At 45.5% G+C, this 24,467-nt stretch overlaps 2 protein-coding genes across 7 annotated transcripts in view; one reads left to right on the plus strand and one right to left on the minus strand.

Annotated features, from left to right (window-relative positions):
- The window catches only part of ZFYVE1 (zinc finger FYVE-type containing 1), a 56,141-nt gene extending 36,141 nt beyond the window's left edge, over positions 1 to 20,000 (minus strand). Inside the window, exons 1-2 of one of the 5 annotated variants that reach the window (XM_038407805.2) lie at positions 19,394 to 20,000; positions 3,560 to 4,490 (exon numbers count right to left, since the gene is read on the minus strand). In XM_038407805.2, the coding sequence (XP_038263733.1) occupies positions 3,560 to 4,054 (495 nt within the window). In that variant the 5' untranslated portion in view covers positions 4,055 to 4,490; positions 19,394 to 20,000. Of the gene's footprint in view, positions 1 to 3,559; positions 4,491 to 4,616; positions 5,243 to 5,290; positions 5,449 to 5,493; positions 5,841 to 19,393 lie in introns of those variants that run through there. The other 4 variants (XM_038407804.2, XM_043516816.1, XM_043516815.1 and 1 more) reach the window with 4 other exon arrangements.
- RBM25 (RNA binding motif protein 25) overlaps positions 19,980 to 24,467 on the plus strand; it is a 40,346-nt gene continuing 35,858 nt past the window's right edge. The window contains exon 1 of one of the 2 annotated variants that reach the window (XM_038407802.2): positions 19,980 to 20,282. The gene's annotated coding sequence lies outside the window, so the exon portion shown is untranslated. The remainder of the gene's footprint in view (positions 20,283 to 24,467) is intronic. The other variant, XM_038407803.2, reaches the window with a different exon arrangement.

Consider the following 24,467-nt stretch of genomic DNA (forward strand, 5'->3'; position numbering starts at 1 on the left):
CTGCCTAGCCATTCGGTCTCTAGTCTGTAGCGGTGCATGGGATTCTTCCTTCCTAAGTGCAGGACTCTGCACTTGTCCTTGTTGAACCTCATCAGATTTCTTTTGGCCCAATCCTCCAATTTGTCTTGGTCCCTCTGTATCCTATCCCTACCCTCCAGCATATCTACCTCTCCTCCCAGTTTAGTGTTATCTGCAAACTTGCTGAGGGTGCAATCCACACCATCCTCCAGATCATTTATGAAGATATTGAACAAAAACGGCCCGAGGACCGACCCTTGGGGCACTCCACTTGATACCGGCTGCCAACTAGACATGGAGCCATTGATCACTACACATTGAGCCCGACAATCTAGCCAACTTTCTATCCACCTTTTAGTCCATTCATCCAGCCCATACTTCTTTAACTTGCTGGCAAGAATACTGTGGGAGACCGTGTCAAAAGCTTTGCTAAAGTCAAGGAACAACACGTCCACTGCTTTCCCTTCATCCACAGAGCCAGTTATCTCATCATAGAAGGCAATTAGATTAGTCAGGTATGACTTGCCCTTGGTGAATCCAAGCTGACTGTTCCTGATCACTTTCCTCTCCTCTAAGTGCTTCAGAATTGATTCCTTGATGACCTGCTCCATGATTTTTCCAGGGACTGAGGTGAGGCTGACTGGCCTGTAGTTCCCAAGATCCTCCTTCTTCCCTTTTTTAAAGATGGGCACTACATTAGCCTTTTTCCAGTCGTCCGGGACTTCCCCCAATCGCCATGAGTTTTCAAAGATAATGGCCAATGGCTCTGCAATCACATCCACAAACTCCTTTAGCACTCTCGGATGCAGCGCATCCGGCCCCATGGACTTGTGTTCGTCCAGCTTTTCTAAATAGTCCCGAACCACTTCTTTCTCCACAAAGGGCTGGTCACCTCCTCCCCATGCTGTGCTGCCCAGTGCAGTAGTCTGAGAGCTGACCTTGTTCGTGAAGACAGAGGCAAAAAAAGCATTGAGTACATTAGCTTTTTCCACATCCTCTGTCACTAGGTTGCCTCCCTCATTCAGTAAGGGGCCCACACTTTCCTTGACTTTCTTCTTGTTGCTAACATACCTGAAGAAACCCTTCTTGTTACTCTTAACATCTCTTGCTAGCTGCAACTCCAGGTGTGATTTGGCCCTCCTGATTTCACTCCTGCATGCCCGAGCATTATTTTTACACTCTTCCCTGGTCATTTGTCCAATCTTCCACTTCTTGTAAGCTTCTTTTCTGTGTTTAAGATCAGCAAGGATTTCACTGTTAAGCCAAGCTGGTCGCCTGCCATATTTACTATTCTTTCTACACATCAGGATGGTTTGTCCCTGCAACCTCAATAAGGATTCTTTAAAATACAGCCCGCTCTCCTGGCCTCCTTTCCCCCTCATGTTATTCTCCCAGGGGATCCTGCCCATCAGTTCCCTGAGGGAGTCAACGTCTGCTTTTCTGAAGTCCAGGGTCCGTATTCTGCTGCTCTCCTTTCTTCCCTGTGTCAGGATCCTGAACTCAGCCATCTCATGGTCACTGCCTCCCAGGTTCCCATCCAGTTTTGCTTCCCCTGCTAATTCTTCCCGGTTTGTGAGCAGCAGGTCAAGAAGAACTCTGCCCCTAGTTGGTTCCTCCAGCACTTGCATGATCCATCTCCATGATCATGCTGGAGCCCAGGAGGCTGCTTACTCTACCTAAGCATGTAAATTTCATAATTATAGCCTTGGACAAACTGATATTATCCCACCTGCTACTGATGGTGAGACTACACCAAAAGATTGAATTCACACTCTGTGGTAAGAGCCACCCATTAAATCAGTTCTCTGTGATTCTTAGGCCAAAGCAATATAAGAGATAAGATGAAAAGTTTAGTAAAGCTAATCTATTATTTGTAGTACCATAGTGCCTAGGAACCGTACTCAGAGCCCAGAACCCCATTGTGCTAACCACTGTATAAACACAGAACAAAAAGATGATCCCTGCCCAAAGGAGTTTACAATCTAAGTATAAGACAAGACACAACGGATGGATACAGATAGGGAAGAAACAATAAGACAGGATTGGTCAGCATGGTAGGCAGTGGACTCAGCACACCAACAGCATAACCATTGCTAAGTTTTTTGTAGGTTTCATGGCAAAGGAGAGTTTTGAAGATAATGAGCAAGTTCTGAAGATGTTTACAGGGAGCACCTGTTAAAAATAAAATTTCAGCCTGTCTCTTACGTGCCATCATGGATATCTAGCAGCCAGCTCAACCTCACTGTGGCTAAAAGAGAACACTTAGTGGGAAGGGCTTGTGGGGAAGGGAGACTACCTTCTTTCTTGATCCCTGTGGATACCACCGCCATCCTGCCAATCACTCAGACCCGTAACCTGGAAATGATCTTTGACTCAGACCTCTCTCCAAGTCCTCACATTCAGGCTACATCTAAATCTTTCAGATTCTTTCTGCAGAACATCTCAAAGATATGGCCTCTTGTAACCATCCGTACAACTAAAACTCATCTCATGTCTCAACTACTGCAACATCCTTTTCTTTAGCCTTGACAAACTCAGTTTTTCCCCACTCCTATCCATGTTGAATGCTGCTGGATAGGTCATTTTCCTAGCTCATCACTCTGTCTGGGTCACCCCCCGTCTTTGAACCCTTCCCCTGGCTCTCACTTCTCTATTGCATCACACATAAGCTACTTCCAAGGCCCTTCAGAGTATTTCTACATAGTGAGAGATGATGTTGACTCCTCTTGCCAATCAGTCAGTCACCCACCTCTGATGCCAGCCTCCACCATCCATTGATTACATTTTCAAAACAGGCAAAGAGTCCTGTGGCACCTTATAGACTAGACTAACAGACATATTGGAGCATAAGCTTTCATGGGTGAATACCCACTTTGTCAGATGCACGAGTATCCACAAAAGCTTATGCTCCAATACATCTGTTAGTCTAGTCTATAAGGTGCCACAGGACTCTGCCACTTTTACAGATCCAGACTAACTCGGCTACCCTCTGATAATTTTCAAAACAGTACCTTTGTGCTTTCTCCCATGCTGCCCCTCATGCCTGGTAGTAGTATTTATTATACAGTAAGCAGGGTGATGGGAAAATAGGCTCTCCTGCAGTGCTCATTCTGAGCTAAGAGCTTGTCTTGATCTGTACTCCATTAGTCCACCCAGTTCTTTCCACAGCTCTGCTCATTATCACATGATCTCTCCCAGAGAAGACTCCTGCTGTGCAAAGGGCTTATCAGTATGGTCTTTTGACAACCTCAGCAGGAGATGATTCCCTTCTTGGATGATAACCATTTTCATATGCTAGGCATGTAAGAAACTTCCTGAGCACTATCAGCAAAAACAACGAGGAGTCCACTTTGGCCGAGGATGCTAATTTAGCACCAAGAGCAGATTAGCCAAATTTGATCATTACTGCTGTTTTACAATTCAAGTGTCTGACTACTTAGACTTTGCTTGAAGAATTCTTTAGTCTAACAGAACTATCAAGAAGTGTGGGTAACACAGAAATAAAATATCTTGTCTGTTCAACAGACACAATGGCTCTTACCTGAATCTCTTCTGTTTCATCCACCAGGAGGAAACTAGCAACCTTTTCTGTCAGCCTCCTTCTCTTGGTCTCCTCATCTATCCCTTCCTCCTCTTCCTCTTGGGATTTGCTACCATGGTACATGGTAATTGGGTGTTTTCTTTTGTTTCCCCCAGCATGCATCCTCTTCTGACACTCCACGCATAGGTTTATTTTGCACATCTGGCACCTCATTGCTGCCCTCTGCCTGGATCCTGTGGCATTGTTGTGCATTATATTCCCATTGGCACCCTTGCAGTTGTCGCAGTAAGGGATATGGCCAGGTCTGATACGGGTACGTTCATGGTTTCGCAGTCTTTCCTGCCTGTGCAACTCTTCTTCACAGCGCTGGCATTGCAGGGTCCCACACTCATCGCACTCAAAGACAGCTTCATCATTCCCACTGCAAACATAGCTTTCCTGACACAGGAGCGCTGTGTTCAGTCCCTTCTCGGCTGTTGGAGTGTGAGCACTCATTTTCAGCTTTTTTTTTTTTTAAAGTTGTATTTATCTGACCAGGTTTTTTTTTTTTGTTTTTTGGTTTTTTTAAATGGAAACGTATACAGGTTTTCAAGAGCTTTCAGTTGTAAAATTAATCTGTCTTCACAAGGACAAAAAGCTGCAAAAAAGACTTTGGATTCTTAACTTTATAAACAATGTAACAACTGCTGCTGTAAAGATTTGTACCAGCCTGAACATTGAATTTCTCTTTCCCTCTACCCCCCAAAAAGGTTTAATGGTAAGTAAAGTGCAGATGAATTGTTCTTTCTCTAAAATAACCTTAAACAAGGTCAGTTGTTTCAATTGCTGACCCTCAGGGTTTTCTGCTTAACTTGAAGCTGTAGTTTCAGTGATGTAGAGAAATCAGACTGGGGTATTTCAATAGACAGGTTCAAACGTTTCCCTGGAACACCTAGAGCCGAAGGAGGAAAAAAAAGATTTATTTTAATTAGTAACATATGATCTTAAGAAGAAAGTAGATAACCTTAGAAATGCACAGTGTCCAGCATTGGCTCCCTAGAAAATTCACTAGTCTTACCCCACAGTTAAGCTCCTCCCTCAGAGGTCACAGCACTCCAGGGACTTTCCTGATCTGCTTTCCCAAAGAAAAAATTCTCTTTGTATGCTCAACCCTATGATTCTGGATACAAAATCTAAGTTATTATAACCACACTGATGTTTGTTTGTATCCCTCACACACACAGTATTTCCAAAATAAGGCTACTAAAACAAATAGCTGCAACATGTACATTGCAGATCAACTAGTCTTTGTCTGAACACATTTGTTACAGTTGCCACCCCATACACAAAGCCTATCGTGACTAAGTCAGCTAACCTGTCATTTAAAATGTATGTAAAAACAAACAACTTTTTAAAAATTGAAGTTGACTGATTATATTTGTGGCCTGATTCTTCACCTATCTTAAATCAAAACAACGAACAATTTTTCTTGGTCATTTTAAACACTTGTTTAAAGCAATAAATTATTAAAAAATTTCATCAATGATAGGGCGGGGGAGAGGTGGCAAGGAGAGTTAAACTGCACCTATGCGCTGTTTACACTTGTGTCTTGATCACTCCAAATACAGACTCTGCCTGGAGCTAAAACAAATGTTTTCTTCAGTCACTTCACATTTCTTTAAACAATTCTACATTTACTAAATAACAGTAGGATTGGCTGCTTGCCTGCCCATGCTTTCACCATTCACCTACCTTAAGCCAGACTAAACAACATTTTGTCATTTTAAACAGTTTTTTTTAAAAAAAGCAGTAATTCTTTCTGTTAAACAATAACAACACTATCACCGGGGAGGCGGGTTTGCGAGGGGGATGGGGTATACTGTGCCTAGAAACAAAGAAGGCCCCCCCGAAAGGGACTCCACGGCCCTGTCTATTGTTTACAAAACAGCAGGCACCTTCCTCCCTCCAGTACTTAGTGACTAAGGAGTCAGGTCCCGGCCGCCTCTTCCTCCTCCTCCTCCTCCTCTCAGCAGTCTGGGGGGAGTCTGCCCCTCTCCTGCTCCCCCACCACGTTGAGGTGTAGCCCCCGGGATGGCTGACTTAGCCCCACCAGGCAGGCTGACTGACTGACTGCCCCCGCGGGGTGCCTGTGCCAGTTCCCCAGCTCCTCGCCTGCGTCTCCCCCTGTTGTCAGAAGGGATCAGCTGATGGCAGGGAACTTCAGGCTTATTTTCTCGCCGCGAAGACAGGAAGGTGAGAGCGGAAGAAGGAGCAGAGGGCGCCGAGGCACGCCGGGAGTTGTAGTACGGCCGCGCCGCGCCCTCATGCCTGGGGAGGCGCGAGCGGACTGCACGTCCCAGGGGGAGCACCGCGGAACGAGGCGCCGCCGGCGCGCACAGGCGGCCGGGAGTTGTGGTTTCCAAGGCCGGCTCCGCACAGCCGGCACAATGCGGCTGGGGGCGGTGGGTGAAGCTGGGGCGGGAGGGTGACTTGCGCAGGGGTGAGCGCGTGGATTGGTGACTTAGGGAGAGGGGAGTTTTATCTTAGGGACTGTGCTGACGTTTTGTTGGGGAGGGGGTTGGTTTGCTTTCACCCTGTTCTCATGCTAACAGTGATTTCCCCGCTCCTATTCTTGTATTCACTCACTGAAAGAGCCCCCCCCCCACGCTTCTCAGGTTGGTTCACCAGTTTTCACGTGGGAGTTACGCTCAGAAGCCTGTGTGTTGCTACTGGGCTTTTCACAAGCCCCTGGGGTCTGGGTGTTTCTCCCACATCTCTCTCAGAGCCAAGAGGATACAGCCTCTTCTGCTGATACACCACTGTCTTGGGCACAAGCATGATGCCATGGCAGGTGGAGCATTGCACATAACTTCAGGATCCTCACAGATGACTCAGTAACACACAGCTGCTCTCCCACTCTAGCAGCAAAACTGGAGTGGAAATTGGCACCAGTTCAGATCCGACCCTATCTCTTATGGCAGGCCAAGAGGTGGAGAAAACTGACAGTTTGCCCCGCCTTCTTTTCATTTCCAGGACGGATGGGGAGGGGGGGAAGGCAACTTATGGCTCATTTTCCACCACCATCTCAGTATCTTGAGCTCTTGCAAATAATTAGGTCCTCTAGAAGGTGGAGAGAGTTTTCTAGATTTGATTTTGACAAAGAGGGAGGAACTGGTTGAGAATTTGAAAGTGGAATGCAGCTTGGGTGAAAGTGATCATAAAATGACAAGAGTTCATGATTCAAAGGAATGGTAGGAGAGAAAACAGTACAATAAAGATAATGGCTTTCAAGAAGGCAGAGTTCAGCAAACTCAGGGAGTTGGTAGGTAAGATGCCATGGTAAGCAAATCTAAGGGAGAAAAGAGTTTTTCAAAGAGAAATCATTTAGGGTACAAGAGCAAAGTATTCCACTGTGTAGGAAAGATAGGACGTATGGCAAGAGATCTTAACTAGGAGATCTTCAATTATCCGAAACTCAAAAAAGAGTCCTACAAAAAGTGGAAACTAGGTCAAATTACAAAGGATGCATAAAAACAAACAATGCACGCATGTAGGAAAAAATTAGAAAGGCCAAGGCACAAAACGAGATTAAACTAACTAGAGATATAAAGGTAACAAAACAAATTCTACAAATACATTAGAAGCAAGAGGAAGACCAAGAACAGGGTAGGCCCATTACTCAGGGGTGGCAGGAAACAATAACAGAAAATATGGAAAAGGTAGAAGTGCTAAATTACTTTTTTGTTTCAATTTTCACCAAAAAGTTTAGTAGCTCTTGGACATATAATGCCAGTGAAAATGAGGTAGGATAAGAGGCTAAAATAGGGAAAGAAAAAATTAAAAAATACTTAGACACGTTAGATGTCTTCAAGTCGCTAAGGCCTGATGAAATACATTCTAGAATACTCAAGAAGCTGACTGAGGAGATATCTGAGCCATTATTGATTATCTTTGAAAAGTCATGGAAGATAGGTGCGCTTCTAGAGGACTGGAAAAGAGGAACTATATAAAAAGAGGAATAAGAACAACGCAGAGAATTACAGAACAGTCAGCATAACTTCAGTACTGTGAAAGATAATGGAGCAAATAAGTAATCAATTTGCAGACACCCAGAAGATAATAAGGTGATAAGTAACAGTCAGCACGGATTTGTCAAGAACAAATTGTGTCAAACCAACCTAATAGCTTTCTTTGACAGGGTAACAAGCCTTGTGGATAGGGGGGAAGCAGTAGATGTGATATATCTTGACTTTAGTAAGGCTTTCGATACTGTTTCACATGACCTCATAAACAAACTAGGCAAATACAGCCTAAATGGAGCTGCTATAAGGTGAGTGCATAACTGGTTGGAAAACTGTTCCCAGAGAGTACTTATCAGTGGTATACAGTCCAGTTGGAAAGGCATACCAAGTACAGGGATCAGTTCTGGGTCCAGTTCTCTTCAATATCTTCATCAATGATATAGATAATATGGCATAGAGAGTATGCTCATAAAGTTTGTGGACGATACCACAAACTGTTTGTCAGAAACTGGGAATGGGCGACAGGGATGGATCACTTGATGATTATCTGTTCTGTTCATTACCTTCGGGGCACCTGGCATTGGCCACTGTCGGAAGACAGGATACTGGGCTTGATGGACTCTTATGTTACCAAGATGGGAGGGGAGCTGCAAATGCTTTGGAGGATAGGATTAACATTCAAAACGATCTGGACAAACTGGAGAAATGGTCTGACATAAACAGGATGAAATTCAATAAGGACAAATGCAAAGTACTGCACTTAGGAAGGAACGATGAGTTGCACACATACAAAATGGGAAATGACTGCCTAGGAAGGAGTACTGCAAAAAGGGATCTGGGCACAGGCGCCAACTTTTCAAAGTCCCAGGGGATGCTCGACCCCTGGCTTCGCCCCAGGCCCCGCCCCCACTCCACCCCTTTTCCCAAAGCCCCACGCATGCCCCGCCTCTTCCTGCCCCCGCTCCACCCCCACCCTGCCTCTTTGCGCCCAGTTCTGCTCCCTCCCCCGAGCGTGCTGCATTCAGCGGGCACAAGGCATGGGGAGATGAGAGGGAGCTGATAGGAGGACTGCCAATGGGTGCTCAGCACCCACCATTTTTTCCCCGGGAGTGTTCTAGCCCTGGAGCTCCCATGGAGTCGGCGCCTATGGATCTGGGGGTCAGAAGGAGTACTGCAGAAAGGGATCCGGGAGTATAGTGAATCACAAACTAAATATGAGTCAACAGTATAACACTGTTGCAAAAAAAGTGAACATCGTTCTCTGATGTATTAATAGGAGTGTTGTAAGCAACACACAAGAAGTAATTCTTCCGCTCTACTCCACTCTGATTAGGCCTCAACTTGAATATTGTGTCCCATTCAGGGTGCCACATTTCAGGAAAGATTCAGGGCATGGCTACACTTGCAAGTTAGAATGCTTTAAAGCAGCCCCAGGCGCCCTAACTCATGACGCATCAACACTGGCAAGGCACATAGAGCACCCAGACTCCGCAGCTAGAGCATTCCTGGTAATCCACCTCGACGAGAAGCATAACGCTTGATGTGCCCTGGCTGGAGCGCTGTGCCGCCAGTGTGGATGCCCTGGTCTATTAATGCGTTCTGATCGGCCTCCAGAAGTGTCCCACAGTACCTGTTCTAGCCACTCTGGTCATCACTTTGAACTCTGCTGCCCTGCCCTCAGGTGACCAACCGTCAGACCTTTAAATTCTCTGGGAATTTTGAAAATCCCCTTCCTGTTTGCTCAGCAAGGCATGGAGTGCTGGCAGCAAATCTTTCCAGGCGACCATGCCTCCAAGCACCAGGCGATTCCCAGTATGGAGCAATGGCGAGGTGCTGGATCTCATCAGTGTTTGGGAGGAGGAAGCTGTCCAGTTCCAGCTGCGCTCCAGCCGTAGGAATTACGATACCTTCGGGCAGACATCAAGGGACATGATGGAAACGGGCCATGACCAGGACACACAGCAGTGCAGGGTTAAAGTGAAGGAGCTGCAGAATGCCTACCGCAAAGCCCGTGAGGTAAACCGCCGCTCCAGTGCTGCCCCCACAACCTGCCGTTTCTACAAAGAGCTGGACGCGATACTTGGGGTGACCCCACCTCCACTCCGAAGACCACCTGAACACTTCAGAGCCCAATTCAACAAGACAGCAGGAGGAGGAAAACAGGAGCAAGGGTGCTGAGGAGGACAGCCTGGCATCCCCAGATGCATGCAGCCAGAAGCTGTTCTTAAGCCTGGAGGAAGGTAGCCAGTTGCAGCAGCTGGTGCTTGGGGAAGAACAAACACCAGAGGAGGTGCCCGGTAAGCAGCTTTTATTTTGGGAAGGAAGTTGTTCCGTGCGGGCTCTTGGGGCAAGGAGGGTTAGGGCTGCATGCATTCCTAGATGTAGAATAGGGTGTTGATCTGCTCTCTCACATCACAGTAATTGGCCTCAGTGATCTCTTCAAAGGTCTCATGCAGAAACTGGGCAATCCACTTGCACAGGTTCCTTGGCAGAGCTACTGTGCTCCTTGTCCCAGTCAGGCTAACATGTCCATGCCACTGTGCCTTGAGGGACGGGGGACCATTGCTGCATACAGGCAAGCTGCATATGGGCCAGGGCAGAAGCCGCATTGTGGTAGAAGACTCCCCTTGATTCCCAGGTCACCCTCAGCAGCGAGATATCTTCCAGGATGAACTTCTGTGGAAAATGTGGGGACAGTGTTCAGTATAGGGGCCCCCTGCTGCTGTTGGCTCTCCCCAGGCACAGCATCACAGTTCAGCCATGAAACAATCAGTCCCCCTTGCCCCTGTGCTTACTCACCATTTTGGGGCTCCTGTGGGTTATGTGCGCTCGCTTTGGGATGGGCAATTTCTGCTATTGTGTAGACTGTGCTTCTCTTTAAGTATGGGCGAATGATTGCTCTGTCTGGTGTGAACAATGCTGCCTCTGTTAAGTGATGCATTTTGGCTTTACAGATGCGAACTTGAGATCTCAGCCGTCCTTGTTATCAAAAGACGAAAGACTCCAAAGAATTAGGAAGCGGCCATGTAGAAGCAAAGAGGACATGCTGCATGAAGTAATGAAGTAATGATTACCCTTAATGAAAATCAAAAAGGGCAGGAGTGATGGGAGAGTGAAAGGAGGGTCTGCCAGCAGAATGCAGATCCCTCGCACCAAAGCACAGAGCGGCTGCTAAGCATTATGGAATGCCAAGCGGACTCGATACAGGTGCTCATAGCAATGTAGGCAGAGCATTTCTGCACCTGCCCTACCCTGCAGCCCATGTCCCAAAACTCTTTCCCTGTGCCCCCATGTCACCTCCAATCCACTTTCCCCAACATCCAGGTTCTTATTGCCACCAGCTGCCTCCAACACCTGTAGCTTCACCACTCAGCCCTGCAAACTCAATCCCCATCACCATGCATTTTAGCCAGCCAGAAATGCAGCACTCATTGCACAGCACTCCAGACAGGAAGGCAGAGTATGATAACAGGACATATGCAAATCTGTGATTGTACCATTCCCCATGCCACCCCCTTGCCCTTTCTGTTTCCCAAGCAGTTGTGTTTCTTTTCAATAAATGAATTTTCTTTTCAATAAATGGATTTTTGGGTTTGAAAACATTCTTTATTATTGCATTAAGTAAAAGATACCTTAGCCCAGGAAAGCAACAGGTACTGCAAGTCAGTGTAGCAAACACAGATTCCTACAAAAATTGGAACCACTGCACTTCACTCCCATGCAGGGCACCAATCATTACTGGTGGCTTTCAGCCTCAGATTGCTCCCTCAAGGCATCTCTAATCCTTGCAGCCCCACGCTGGGCCCCTCTAATAGTCCTGCTCTCTGGCTGTTCAAATTCAGCCTCCAGGTGTTGAACATCCGAGGTCCATGCCTGAGTGAATCTTTTTGTGTGCGCAAAAAAAATCTTCTGTGCAAATTTTTGACAGGTCATGTGCGCAAAAAAATTTCTTCTGTGCAAATTTTTGTGCTTCTGTGCAAATTTTTGTGTGTGCGTTGTTTCACTGTGTGCACAGGGTTTAAGATCTGTATACACGCGCATATCTTAGAGAGAACAGTGTCCACAGTCATTCTGCACCGACTCAGCCTGTTGTTGAACCGCTCCTTGCTGCTGTCAAGGCTAAAGGGTAAGCAGGGTTTCCAAGGATCACAGTGGGAATTTCAACTTCCCATACGGTGATCTTCTGGTCTGGGAAGAAAGTCCCGGCTTGCAGCTTCCTGAACAGGCCTGTGTTCCGAAAGATGCGTGTGTCATGTATTTTTCTGGACCAGCCGGTATTAATGTCAATGAAACGCCCATGGTGATCCACAAGTGCCTGGAGAACCATAGAAAAATACCCCTTCTGATTAACATATTCGGAGGCTAGGTGGGCTGGTGCCAGAATTGGTATATGCGTCCCATCTATCGCCCCTCTGCAGTTAGGGAAACCCATTTGTGCAAAGTCAGCCACGATGTCATGCACGTTACCCAGAGTCACGGTTCTTCTGAGCAGGATGCGATTAATGGCCCTGCAAACTTGCATCAACACGATTCCAACGGTCGACTTTTCCACTACAAACTGGTTAGTGACCGATCAGTAGCTGTCTGGAGTTGCTAGCTTCCAGATTGCAATAGCCACCCACTTCTCCACCATCAGAGCAGCTCTCAATCTCGTGTCTTTGCACCGCAGGGTGGGGGCGAGCTCATCACACAGTCTCATGAAAGTGGCTTTTCTTGTCTGAAAGTTCTGCAGCCACTGCTCGTCATCCCAGACTTGCACGACGATGTGATCCCACCACTCAGTGCTTGTTTCCCAAGCCCAAAAGCCGCGTTCCGTGGTGGTGAGCATGTCCGTGAATGCCACAAGCAATCTTGTGTCATATGCATTATACAAGTCGACATCTTCGTCGGACTCCTCACTGTCAGTTTGTAGCTTAAGGAGTAACTCGACTGCCATTCGTGACATGCTGGCGAGACCCATCAGCATATTCTTCAACACTTCGGGATCCATTCCCACAGACTGAAAGGGAAGACAGAGCGAGCAGTACAAAAATCATTGAAAGATAGCGCCAAATGTGGACGGAAGCACAGGGATTGCTGGGATGTGAACCTATGCATCACGGGGTGTTGGGACAGGACCCAGAATGCCCCACACCCCTCCGACCCCTTCCCACAAGCCACAGCGCCAGAATGGGAAGAGGTGCTCTGTGGGATAGCTGCCCATAATGCACCGTCCCCAATGCCGCTGCAAGTGCCACAAATGTGGCCACGCCAGTATGCTTGCAGTTGACAGTGTGAACACACTACAGCGCTATCTCTACTGCACTCTCTGAGGACTGGTTTAACTCACAGCACTCTACATCTTCAGGTGTAGCCATGCCCATAGATAAATTGGAGAAAGTTCAGAGAAGAGCAACAAAAATGATTAAAGGTCTAGAAAATATGACCTATGAGGGAATATTGGATTTGTTTACTCTGCAGAAGAGAAGAGTGACGGGACATGATAACAATTTTCAAGTACATAAAAGGTTGTTACAAGGAGGAGGGAGAAAAATTGTTCTAATTTACCACTGAGGATAGGACAAGAAGCAATGGGCTTAAATTGCAGCAAGAATGGTTTAGGTTGGACATTAGGAAAAACTTCCTAGCTGTCAAGGAGTTAAGCACTGGAATAAATTGCCTACGGAGGTTGTGGAATCTCCACCATTGGAGATTTTTAAAAGCAGGTGAGACAAACATCCATCAGGGATGGTCTAAATAATACTTAGTCCTGCCTTGAGTGCAGGGGACTGGACTAGCAGACCTCTTGAGATCCCTTCCAGTCCTACAATTCTGTCCTAATCACCATCTGAGGAGCAAGGATGCAGTTCTCTCTGAGCCTGCTAATGCTTCTCAGTAGAGTGGCTGCTGAAGAGTGATGTGAATGTTCTCAATAATGAGCTCTTCCCTCTTTCTTTGTGTTTGTGGGGAACAAGAAACTCTTACTAAGTGGTTGGGCCTAGCTCTGTTGCTGACTTTTGGCAATCTGGTAACATGCATGTTAATAAAGTAACTGATATATCTTATCCATCTTCATGGTACTGGGCCTCTTTAATGCATTCTACTTTTTTTTTCTTAAAGCATCTTCAACACAAGCATTTCAAAAGATTTTAGAAATCTGTATTAATTTAGCCAAGGGTTGCCAGGTCGAAAAGGGACCCTGGCTGCTCTGGTCAGCACCGCCGACCAGGCCATTAAAAGTCCGGTCAGCAGTGCTGCAGGGCTAAGGCAGGCTAGTCCCTTCCTGTCCTGGCACCGTGCTGTGCCCTGGAAGTGGCCAGCAGGTCTGGCTCCTAGGTCGGGAGGCCATGGGGCACTGCACGTTGCCTCTGCCCCAAGCACCGGCTCCACACTCCCATTGGTTGCTTCCCCCCCGTGTAGGACCTGGACCTGCTGAACACTTCTGGGGCGCAGCACAGAGCCAGGATAGGCAGGGAGCCTGCTTAGCCCCACTGTGCCACTGACCTAGAGCTGCCCAAGGTAAGCCCGCTCCCCAACCCACTGCCCCAGTCCTGAGACCCCCCAAACATGGAGCCCCTCCTGCAGCCCAAACCCTCATCACCAGCCCCAGCCCAGAGCCCACACCCCCAGCCCAGAGCCCATAAACAACTAGAAGAGTTGCATGATAATTAAATGTCTTATTGTTCCATTTCAGAATCGTATGGTAATGTGTTTGCAGTCCATTGTTTGTTTAGTTGGTAGTCTGTAGAGATGGTGAATCAAATTTGTGGAAGAATATCGATATCAACTCCAGTTGCTGAGCCAAATGTCTTCAAATAGCAATTGGAAAATGTTTTTCAATTTTGCAGCTGGATGTTAGGCACAGCATACACATGCAAGGGTGAGAGGGGAAACTTTCAAATCTCACAAGACTATTCATAGGAAAGCTAGGAATTGTTATACCAGATGAGATCAATGGTCCCATTTAGTCCCATATCATGTTTCTGACAGTGGCCAGGACTTAATATTTCAGAGGATGATGTAAAATCCTTATGGTCAATAGACAACTCTGGCTGTACAGGTTAGTTGTGTGGATTTTAAAAAGCTGTATTGTTGCCTTTTACTTTCATTGGGCATCCCTTTGCTCTTCTATTATAGGAAAGAGAGTAAATAGGGAAGCCTAATTTATCTTCTCTATACCAGTCATTATTTTAGATACCTCTATTATATTATCTAGTATGGGTTTGGTCCCATGCAAAATGACTTCAGTGGTGCAGGATTCTGCACCAAAGTGGCTGGATTTAGGCTGTCACGTGATAGTCATTTTATAATCATGCCTCGAGAGCTCTGTGTGTTGGCATGGCTGGAAACAGTTTGTTGCTGTTGTTGTTAGAAGAGGACTTTGCTATTGTCAAGCTCCACACCCAAAATATATATATCCTTTTTTCATCCTGACTGCATGTTTGGTGACTGTGATGCTTGGATCATCTTGTCTGACATTGAAAAAACTTCACTTCTCTTATTTTCTATTCATACCATCCATCTTCTTGTCAGTACTATTTATGTTCTTACATGGCTATCTCCTGAAAGGGTATAAGCATCTATATAGAAAACAACTTTAAAAACACAAACAAACCTCATTTCCCTATTTGCCTGCTCTTGTAATGTGGCTTTTCCCATCATTTTACTTTTTTTTTCCCCCCCAGAATCCAAATATTCTTGCATGAGTAGGGTCTCCAAATATCAAATCCTCCATATTCAATTATCAACCTTCCACGTGTCCTGATTAGCTAGTTCCTATTAGAACACTGATTTTTGATAGTTGCCAAACTTCTTGAAAAGAATGTGTAGATATGAAAAAACACTGTCAAATACCATAGTTAAAAGCTAGTTTTAAACTTTAATTTCAATTGTTTTAACAGTCTCTTAGAAGACTGAAAATAATTAATTATAAAAAGCAGTGCAGATAAACCAATGTTAAATAATATTTTGGTGCTTATTGCTTATATGGTAAGATATAATTATAATGCAAATTTTAGACTATTCAAACTTCAGTGAAAGAGAAATTACAGCAGGCTTGCTAGTATGCACAGCAAGGAAAGTGTGGAATGGCTGGAGTACATTCCCAGCTCTGCACTGACCTCCTGGGTGACTTAGGGCAAACCATTTCTCTTTCTGCTTCAATAGCTTCATTTTGTAAAAAGATGATAATACTTCCCCACTTAACAAAAATGTTTTAAATTTAAGGTTTAGCATTGAATATTAAGTGATGTATCCTTGGGGGGGGGAGAGGTGTGATAAATGTACAAGGATTATTTCACCCATTTTACAGATGAGGAAATGGAGGCACTACATTTAAGGGATTTAAACAGATAAACCCCTTAATTTAATTTAATTAAATTTAGACAGAAAAGCATGGTGGGGCAGGAAAAGAGGAACAATATTACCATTGCTTGTGAGGGAGCTGTGTGCTAGGGAAGAATGGGGATGCGGTTAAATGAACGTAGGTGTCCCAGGAGCTACAAAGGTAGGAATATTCTTGTCTTTCTGGATCACCTATGCTCTATATCATTTGAGCCCCCATTGCCTTCCCAAACTCTCTTTCACTGAGGGAAGTATTGGAAAAAAACTCTTCAAAGTGAACTCTGGCAATTCCTGGACCTTCGGTCTCCTCCTTTGAAAACCAATGCATAGGCTATATTTGAAGAAAACAGTATGTAAATAGTTAATGATTGTTGTAAATAATTATTTATAATGTGTGTGAGAGAGTGCAATCTACCCTTTGTAGGCTGCAGCTTAGAAAGAACATAAGGATTCACTTATATTTCACCACCAAAACAAAGACTTTCTCTTTAACTCAAGGATTTTAGAGCTAAGGACTTGAGTTCTAGTGCTGACTTTAAATTTGGAAAACGTTACATTGCATATTTCAGAAACCACCTTAACTCTGCACTCTGTATTGCTGCCCATCATCTATATAACAGATACTAGTATACTTATAACAACCACAGTTTCAAAAATGGAATTAAAAATTCAATACATTCTGCAGGTAAGTTAACTCTCTTTTCTTTTCTTTTCTTTTCTTTTGTAACTAAGTAATGTACTAGGCTGTGTTGAGCAAAGTATTCTGGGACCTACAGCAAGTAAACATAAAGTGGATTGGGATAAACCGAATATGTGATTGGCATCTGGAAAGTGGGGTCTCTGATTCACAAAGGAAGGATGACTAGCCAACATATTTGGCTAGGTTTGAGAAAGATAATTTTTATAATATTGGAATAATGGGTGAGCAGGTGGATGTGGGAAGAAAGTGTTGTTGCCGATCTCTATACTTGGACAATTTACATGATTTCTTGATCAGAGAGACTAGTTAGGATGGGGGAGGCTGGAGTCTGGGGTCTAAATATTTAGGGTAAAGTAAAGCGCAATAGGTAGATGTCTATACCTAATAATGAATGGGTGAACTGGTGTCTGTGTGGGTCAAAGTACCAAAATACCATGGATTTCTTAATAAGGTTCAAAATGGGGAAAAATTACAATTGTCTTGTGAATTATTAGTATCTCTGGAAGTGGTATTGTGAATTTCGATTTTAATTTTTTTTCAGAAAGACTATAGTCTCAAAAGGAGTAAGCAACAAGCTGTGATATGAGAACAAGAGATGGGAGCCAGGAATTTTACGTTTCTCAATCCTGCCTCTCTTTCTTCTTCAGCTTTCCCATCTGTAAAATGAAGATAAGATTTGTCTGCCTCAAAGGTCTACTGCGTGGATAAATTAATGTTTATAAAACATTTTCATGTCTAATAGTGCTAGATACTACAATGTTACATTTGTATTTATTAGTAAGGCTGCAAGTCTGTCACAGAGGTCACGGATTCTGTGACTTTCCGGTATCTCTGAGACTTCTGCAGCAGCCAGTGCCTCTGGCCTGGGGCCAGCCACACTGTTCGCTGCTGGGACAGTCTCGGTTCACTGCAGCTCCCACCCAGCACCAGCGGGGATCCAGGCCACGCACTGACACTTGCTCCCCCCAGCAGCAGTGGGGGTACCAGGACACGGGCCGTTATCCCCTGCATCAGTGCGGGTCTTGGGCTATGCACTGCTGCCCCGCCCCAAGCACCTGTGATGCCCCCTGGCCATCTCCCCCCCAGAGCATCCATGCTACCCCTGGGCCACCCTCTGTCCCACAGCACCCAAGATTTAGTCAAGGGTATATAGTACAAGTCATGGATAGGTCATTGACCGTGAATTTTTGTTTACTGCCCGTGACCTGTCCATGATTTTTACTAAAAATACCTGTGACTAAAACATAGCCTTATTTATTAGGTATGGGGAAGTATAAATAGTAGCTACTGTATGGAGAAATAACTGTAGCTAATCTATGTATTATCCTATTTAAGTTAACAGCCTATAATAAAGAAATATTACTTCTAGAAGAGTCAGGTATTCATAAAATAGTGTACTACTGCCAAAACTGTTCATCCTTGTACATACACAAATCTATCATTCTCTTTGCTAATAATTTATACAAATCTAATGGAAACAGCTTAAAGGGAAATGGTGTGCTAGACTGATGTTTTCACTGGCCTGCTGGTTGCTCAGAAGTATGTGTGAAACAAGTTAGTGGACTCAGTTTGGTCCCTCATTGCTGAATGTTCCAACCCGCTGCCACAATTGACAATCTTGTTAGCAGAAGTCAAGGAGTAAATGTGCTATCACAACTGAAATATTGTCTCAGCCTCTACAAGGCAGGCCAACAAAAACTGGCAGGCTCTTTGTGAAGGCTATTGTTCATCTAGAACATCTGGCAAATTTCTCCAGCATTGTATTTGTAACAAAATATATTAAATATATTTATTCATAGGACAGTAACTTTACCCCACACATTGCTCTCTTCATTACTTGTCTGTATTATAGGTATTATCCCATACTCTCCTGAAAATTGTCTTGGAGCCTCCCTTCTCACTATTGCAACATTGAGTAAACTGACCACTACAAAGCAGCTGTACATTTGTAGTGTGAGCACCCTCTGCTCTCTTTGACTTGAGGCACTAAGTGTTGTATATACAACATTTGCTGTGAACACTACCCTCTTGACTTGAAAGTGGGTGGACTGGATTGGCCATAGAATCATAGAACTGGAAAGGACCTTGAGAGATCATCTAGTCCAGTCCCCTGCACTGAAGGCAGGACTAAGTATTATCTAAACCATCCCGGACAGGTGTTTGTCCAACCTGCTCTTAAAAGTCCCCAATGATGGAGATTCCACAACCTCCCTAGACAATTTATTCCAGTGCTTCACCACTATGACAGGTAGGAAGTTTTTCCTAATGTCCAACCTAAACCAAAGCTCTGAGTGAGGCTTGAACTCACGACCCCAGGAGTACCTCCACACACACTTACCAGTTGCACTACTTTCAGAGTAGCAGCCGTGTTAGTCTGTATTCGCAAAAAGAAAAGGAGGACTTGTGGCACCTTAGAGACTAACAAATTTATTTGAGCATAAGCTTTCGTGAGCTACAGCTCACTTCATCGGATGCATACAAAAGCTTATGCTCAAATAAATTTGTTAGTCTCTAAAGTGCCACAAGTACTCCTTTCCAGTTGCACTACTGAAGGTATTTGTTAGAAAATGTCTCCTTGCATTGGCCAGGAATCAAACCCGAATCAACTCCTTAGAAAGCAGCTAGGCTCACCACTAAACCACCAATGCATCCATCTTTAGGCCCTGATCCTGCAAAGACTCGTGCTTATTTTTATGTATTGTGTCTGTAATCCATGGAAAGCTTAAAAAAGAAATAGTGAGGTAGGTTATGCCTTTTCTGATCTATGTGACATGAGCTGAATTATTGTGTAAAAAGGATTCTCAAACTTACGCTTACTGTGGCCCAGCTTTTAACGGTCTACACAAGACAATCTCTTTCCTCCCCTTCACGCCCACAGCGACTTCCTCTTTCCACTGGCAATTTCATGGTATCTTCCTGGTAACTACAGTAATTGCTTATAGAGGAAAGTAGTTTGGGGAGGGGGCAGCGTTCCGTATTTTTAAATGTCATTTAATGCGATTTCGCTGCTGGCAAGGGGTCAGGGAAGCCAGCGGCATGCACCCAGGTCACCCTGTGTGCCCCCACCAACAGTAGCTGCTGTGAGTTACACCAGTATGTCCTGGGTGGCTCATGGCCTTGGGGGCAATGGGGCGATGCTGGCAGCTGGCAGGCAGGACGGTGCCAGGGCTGAGGATGGGGTGCGGCTGTACTGAGCCGCGATGGCTTGGGGGGGAGGGGGATGCCTACCCCGTGAAGCTTTTGTGTTAGGCTGGTGAGGCGCCAGCAGCCTCGGCCACTTGACCTCAAGATGGCGACTCTAGTAAGGGTCAATCAAGTGGTTACCGCTCCTGGCTGCCCCCAGCAAAGATGGCGCCGGACACCCCTTGTCTCCATGCGCCCTTCTAGCCATCACCACTCTATGGTAAGACGCGCTTTGTGTCTCTGTGCGTATAGCGCGGACTTTCTATCAGAACTCCCAGGCTGCCTCTATGGTAGGGCGGCGCGGTGCAGGCCGGGACGCTGGCGGAAGGGGCGGCTCACGTGACCCCCAGCTCAGCACGGCGGCGCGCCTGGTTCTGTGCGGTGTGTTCGCGGCCTAGAGGCCTCCAAGCCCGGCGGCGGCGGCGAGCGGGACAGGCCTTTCCCATCCCCGGCTAACGTGTGCGGGAGAGGCTGAGGCGGTGCCCCGGAGGCGGCTCCTGCCCCTCAGGGAAGGAGGGTGAGTCCCGAGGGCAGATGGGGAGAGAAGCCGCCATCGGCGCCCAGCCACCCGCCTGCCGAGGAGACGCAATCCCCGGCGGCGGGACGGGGAGAACCCGCCCCGCTCCCCCTCCTGGGGAGAACCCGCCTCCTCCACCGAGGACCACGAGGGGGCTGCCCAGCGCCGGGGGTGGGGGCGAGTCGCGCCCTGGGGTGTGTATTGGTGTATCCCCTCCCCCTCCCCCAGCAAGCGGAGAGTCGCTGCCCTATGAGCGGAGGAGGCGGGGACGTCCCTTCGCTGAGGGGTGGGGGCCACCTGCCATATTCTAGCTTGGAAACGCGGAGCGTAGCCATCTCTTCCCCCGAGGGGGGGCACCTCTTCGTCCACACTGCCTGGCCCTGTGTAGATCCAGTGGTGGTAGTTACATGTGTCAGTGAAGGCTACTTAGCACCTACTTTGGCCAAAACCCATGGTGTTTAAGAACATGCTAGCTGGCTGTGGATCCCACTAGGATTGACCAAGACTAGCTAATTTGCTTTTAAACTGTATTGGTTTTAATCATGTCTGTACTGGTAAAATGTATTGCAAGAGAACATTTTAACTAACATGATGTGAAATGTGATTTTTGAAATGTGAAATATGGACAAGGACAATCATTTTCAAAAATATGTTAGCTGGTTGTGATTAACAAAACTTGCAACCTGATTCTAGGGAGTCAAGTGTTTTAAAAGTGTTGATAAGAATATTTTTAAACAACTCTCATTTCCCCAGATATGTCTACACAAGCTCTGAGAAAGAGATGGAGGCTTTCTCTGTTAGAGGGGAATAGTCTTCGCTTCATTTTAGTTAAAAATGGGGAGTCTCTAACAACTTCATGCATGCATGCTCTCTGTCTTTATCACTTTGTGAGGTGAAGATAAGTCGGGGTGGGCAAACTATGGCCCATGGGCCGTATCTGGTCTGTCAGAGCTGTGGATCTGGCCTGTGGGATTGCCGGCACCATGGCCGCGCCAGAAGGGGCTGGCACCACGTCCCTGCGGCCCCTGGGGGAGGGGGGGCAGAGGGCTCAGCACACTGCCCTTGCCTGCAGACGCTGCCCCCCGCAGCTCCCATTAGTAGGGAGCGGGGAACCGCAGCCAATGGGAACTTTGGGGGAGGTACCCACAGGCGAGGGTAGCATGTGGAGCCCTCTGCTCCTCCCTTCCCCTGGGGGCGCAGGGACGTGGTGCCAAAGGGGAGTAGCACAGGGCTAGAGCAGGTATGGAGCCTACCTTAGCCCTGCTGCACGCCGCTGCCACCCAGAGCCCACACCCCCTGCCCTGAACCCCCTGCTGCACCCCAACCCCCTGCCTTGAGCATACTCCACCTCATCCTGCACCCCAACCCCCTGCCCTGAGCCCCCAGTCCCCTGCCCCAGCCCTACAGTCATGGCTTTGCATGCAATTTCCCCACCCAGATGTGGTCCTTGGGCCAAAAAGTTTGCCCATCCCGAGATAAGCCACCACCACTGGTGCAGTGCAATAAGTGTGGAAGTTAAGGTTCTAGGCCCAGTCAGGCCTTGAGGGAGAGAGAAGCCCAAATCATAGTCTTGTGCACTTTTTATGGGAGCCAGACACCCCCACAATAGTTGCTTTGCAAATAGTTTCCTGGGTCTTCATGCTCTTCTCTAAAGATTTCCTGAGAAAGGAGGCTCATTGGATGCTGTAGCCCTGGCCACACAGAGGAGATCTAATCATGTTGCTGAGGAATCCTCCTCCCATTCTCAGGATTGAGGTGCAGGCAGTCCCCGCATTGACAGTGGAGCTTTGTGTGGGCATAAGAAGTTGCAGAATCAGGGGCTAAACAGTAAAGTGTGTTGCAGTGAGAGGCAGGGCATGCAGGGAAGAGTAATGGGAAGGATAATGGCTGTCTGCTGTTTTTGGTTGAGTGTGCTGCCTCTTGGGCAGCCTTTGCATGCATAGAAGGTAAAAATCCACACCCCTGAGTTATGCAGCTGTACTGAGTGAAATCCCAGTGTGCCAAGAATACAATAACAGAACCTCAGAATGATGGCAAACTGGAGTTTTAGCTGTTTTCTACTTCAAAATAGCTTAAAATTCTATAATGAGGATTGTATTGACCTAATTTAGACCCTGATTCTGCATACATTGAACTCAACGGCAATACTGACTGGAACAATTTTTTTATTCAGTTGTTTCCTCTTCCAGAGGTCATCCTGTTCTGAAATTTTTTGGATATTTTTTTTGCAAACCTGTGCTGTTAAGTGAAATGAAAAATGTACAAATTATTTGAGGACAACATATAAATGGGAATTTATTCATTCTTTGGTGGTGGTACTACTTAGGAGGACTAGCCTTTGAAGACTAATATATTGTCAGAATTGTCTAATGTTTTTCACCCTAGGAGTTTTGCTTGTTTTAGAAAGTATTTAAAACGCTGATGTGGTGAAAATACTACACATTTTTAACAAAATACAAGGTTACATAGTATTCAAATCACCAGCAGAATATTTGTAACATCCTTTTAATTTGAGCAATTCTGATTATATAATTGTCATATGCCTACCCAGCATAATTCTGCAACGAGCTGTATATAAAATTAGACTTTCATTAAAGCGTTCCACTCCAGACAAAAAGCACTACTAAAATAAGTCTTAGGCAAAATCTGGTGCACATGCAGATATATTCCAAGACTTGAACAAACCAAATTTAAATTTCTAATTTAGACAAAGCTGTTTTGGGGATTGGTTAACCAAACAGTAATAGAAGAATTTTCCAAAAGTGAATTGCACCAACAGCATTCCCTTATTTCAGAAACTGCTTTCTTGTTTACGTTATGTTTTGGCAAAAATATCTCCTTACTGTAGACTAAATATACAGACTTTGAAATGCAAAAGGACAGTATTGGAGGAATTTTGGAGGTGAGGTAAAATCAGAGTTAAAATGGAAATAGTCAGAAGAGCCTTGACCATAGCATCCCTACTATGATGACATAATATGTATCTTTACCTTCAAATATATATTTTAAAAAATTAAGCACTTATTCACACAGCTGGCAAGAGTTGAAGGTTCTGTAATTTCTGTGCCACAATTGATGTTACTAACACCTTGTGTAGTGCAGCCTCAGTTTAACAGTGTTGTAATTAACTGTTGCATGAGGAATACAGACTTCTGAATGCTGTTTTTTATAGTTTTTTAAAACAATCTTTTAGTTACCTTTGGAAAGGAAATTACACATTTTGCTCAACCAGGTTTTGAAAAGACCAATATTAAAACAAATGGAAAATTATTCTGGGGACTAATGCTACTAGTGTCCAAAGTTATTGCCATCAAGACGTTACTTCTGCAAGGAGTCTTAGTTGCCAATTTAATAAAAAATTAAAGATGTCCTTGATTGCTTTAATTACATTACTGATTCTAGTAATGAGAAATTCATGATCTACTTAGAGCCGTGTCTGTTCACCCACCATTATTAAAAATATATTCTATATATTTAAAGTTTAGAAGTACTCTTAGTAATTGAAATCTTAGTTTCTTTAGCCACAGAATGTGAACATGGCATCAGCAGTGCAAGCTTTTCACGCTTTCTTGCTAATATGCCGGAACCGTGATGCAATGGAAGTGTTTCATAATGAGACAGTAGTACAGACTCCACGTTATTTCAGTATTTGGAGTGACATCACTTGTGGTGATGACTTGTGTGTTTTAGATACCTATTCTCCAGGTGTTGAACTCTGGACTCTAATCACTGACACATTTTTTATAGGCTCAGTTTCATTCAACATCCTACTATGTTATTGCATTAGTGAAAGCCACCTGTAACTTTGCATAAGGTAATATAAAAACAAGAACTATAATACACTTTTCTCACTTGTGAAAATGTATCTATATCATTTAAGTGATTACTTCACACATTTTCTTAACACTCTGGAGAAATCTGAAGTTTACCAGATACCTTTTCAGTGGACAGAGCTTGAAACATTTATCAGATCTAGAAAGCTAACCCTGCTAACTGTTGGCCAGTATGAAAGGGCAGCACCTGGTGAGAAGCTCTGTACTCCAACTGCCAGGATACCTACTAGGGTGTTCTCTCTGGACTGTGCTTGGATGCTCATATCTTTCTGTATTAGCCTTTGGTTTGTGGGTGACCAATAGGGTTGCCAGCTGTCTAATCACACAAACCCAAATACCCCTTCCCCCATGC

Source organism: Dermochelys coriacea, chromosome 6 (genome assembly GCF_009764565.3).
Source record: "Dermochelys coriacea isolate rDerCor1 chromosome 6, rDerCor1.pri.v4, whole genome shotgun sequence".
Taxonomy (NCBI): Eukaryota; Metazoa; Chordata; order Testudines; family Dermochelyidae; genus Dermochelys; species Dermochelys coriacea.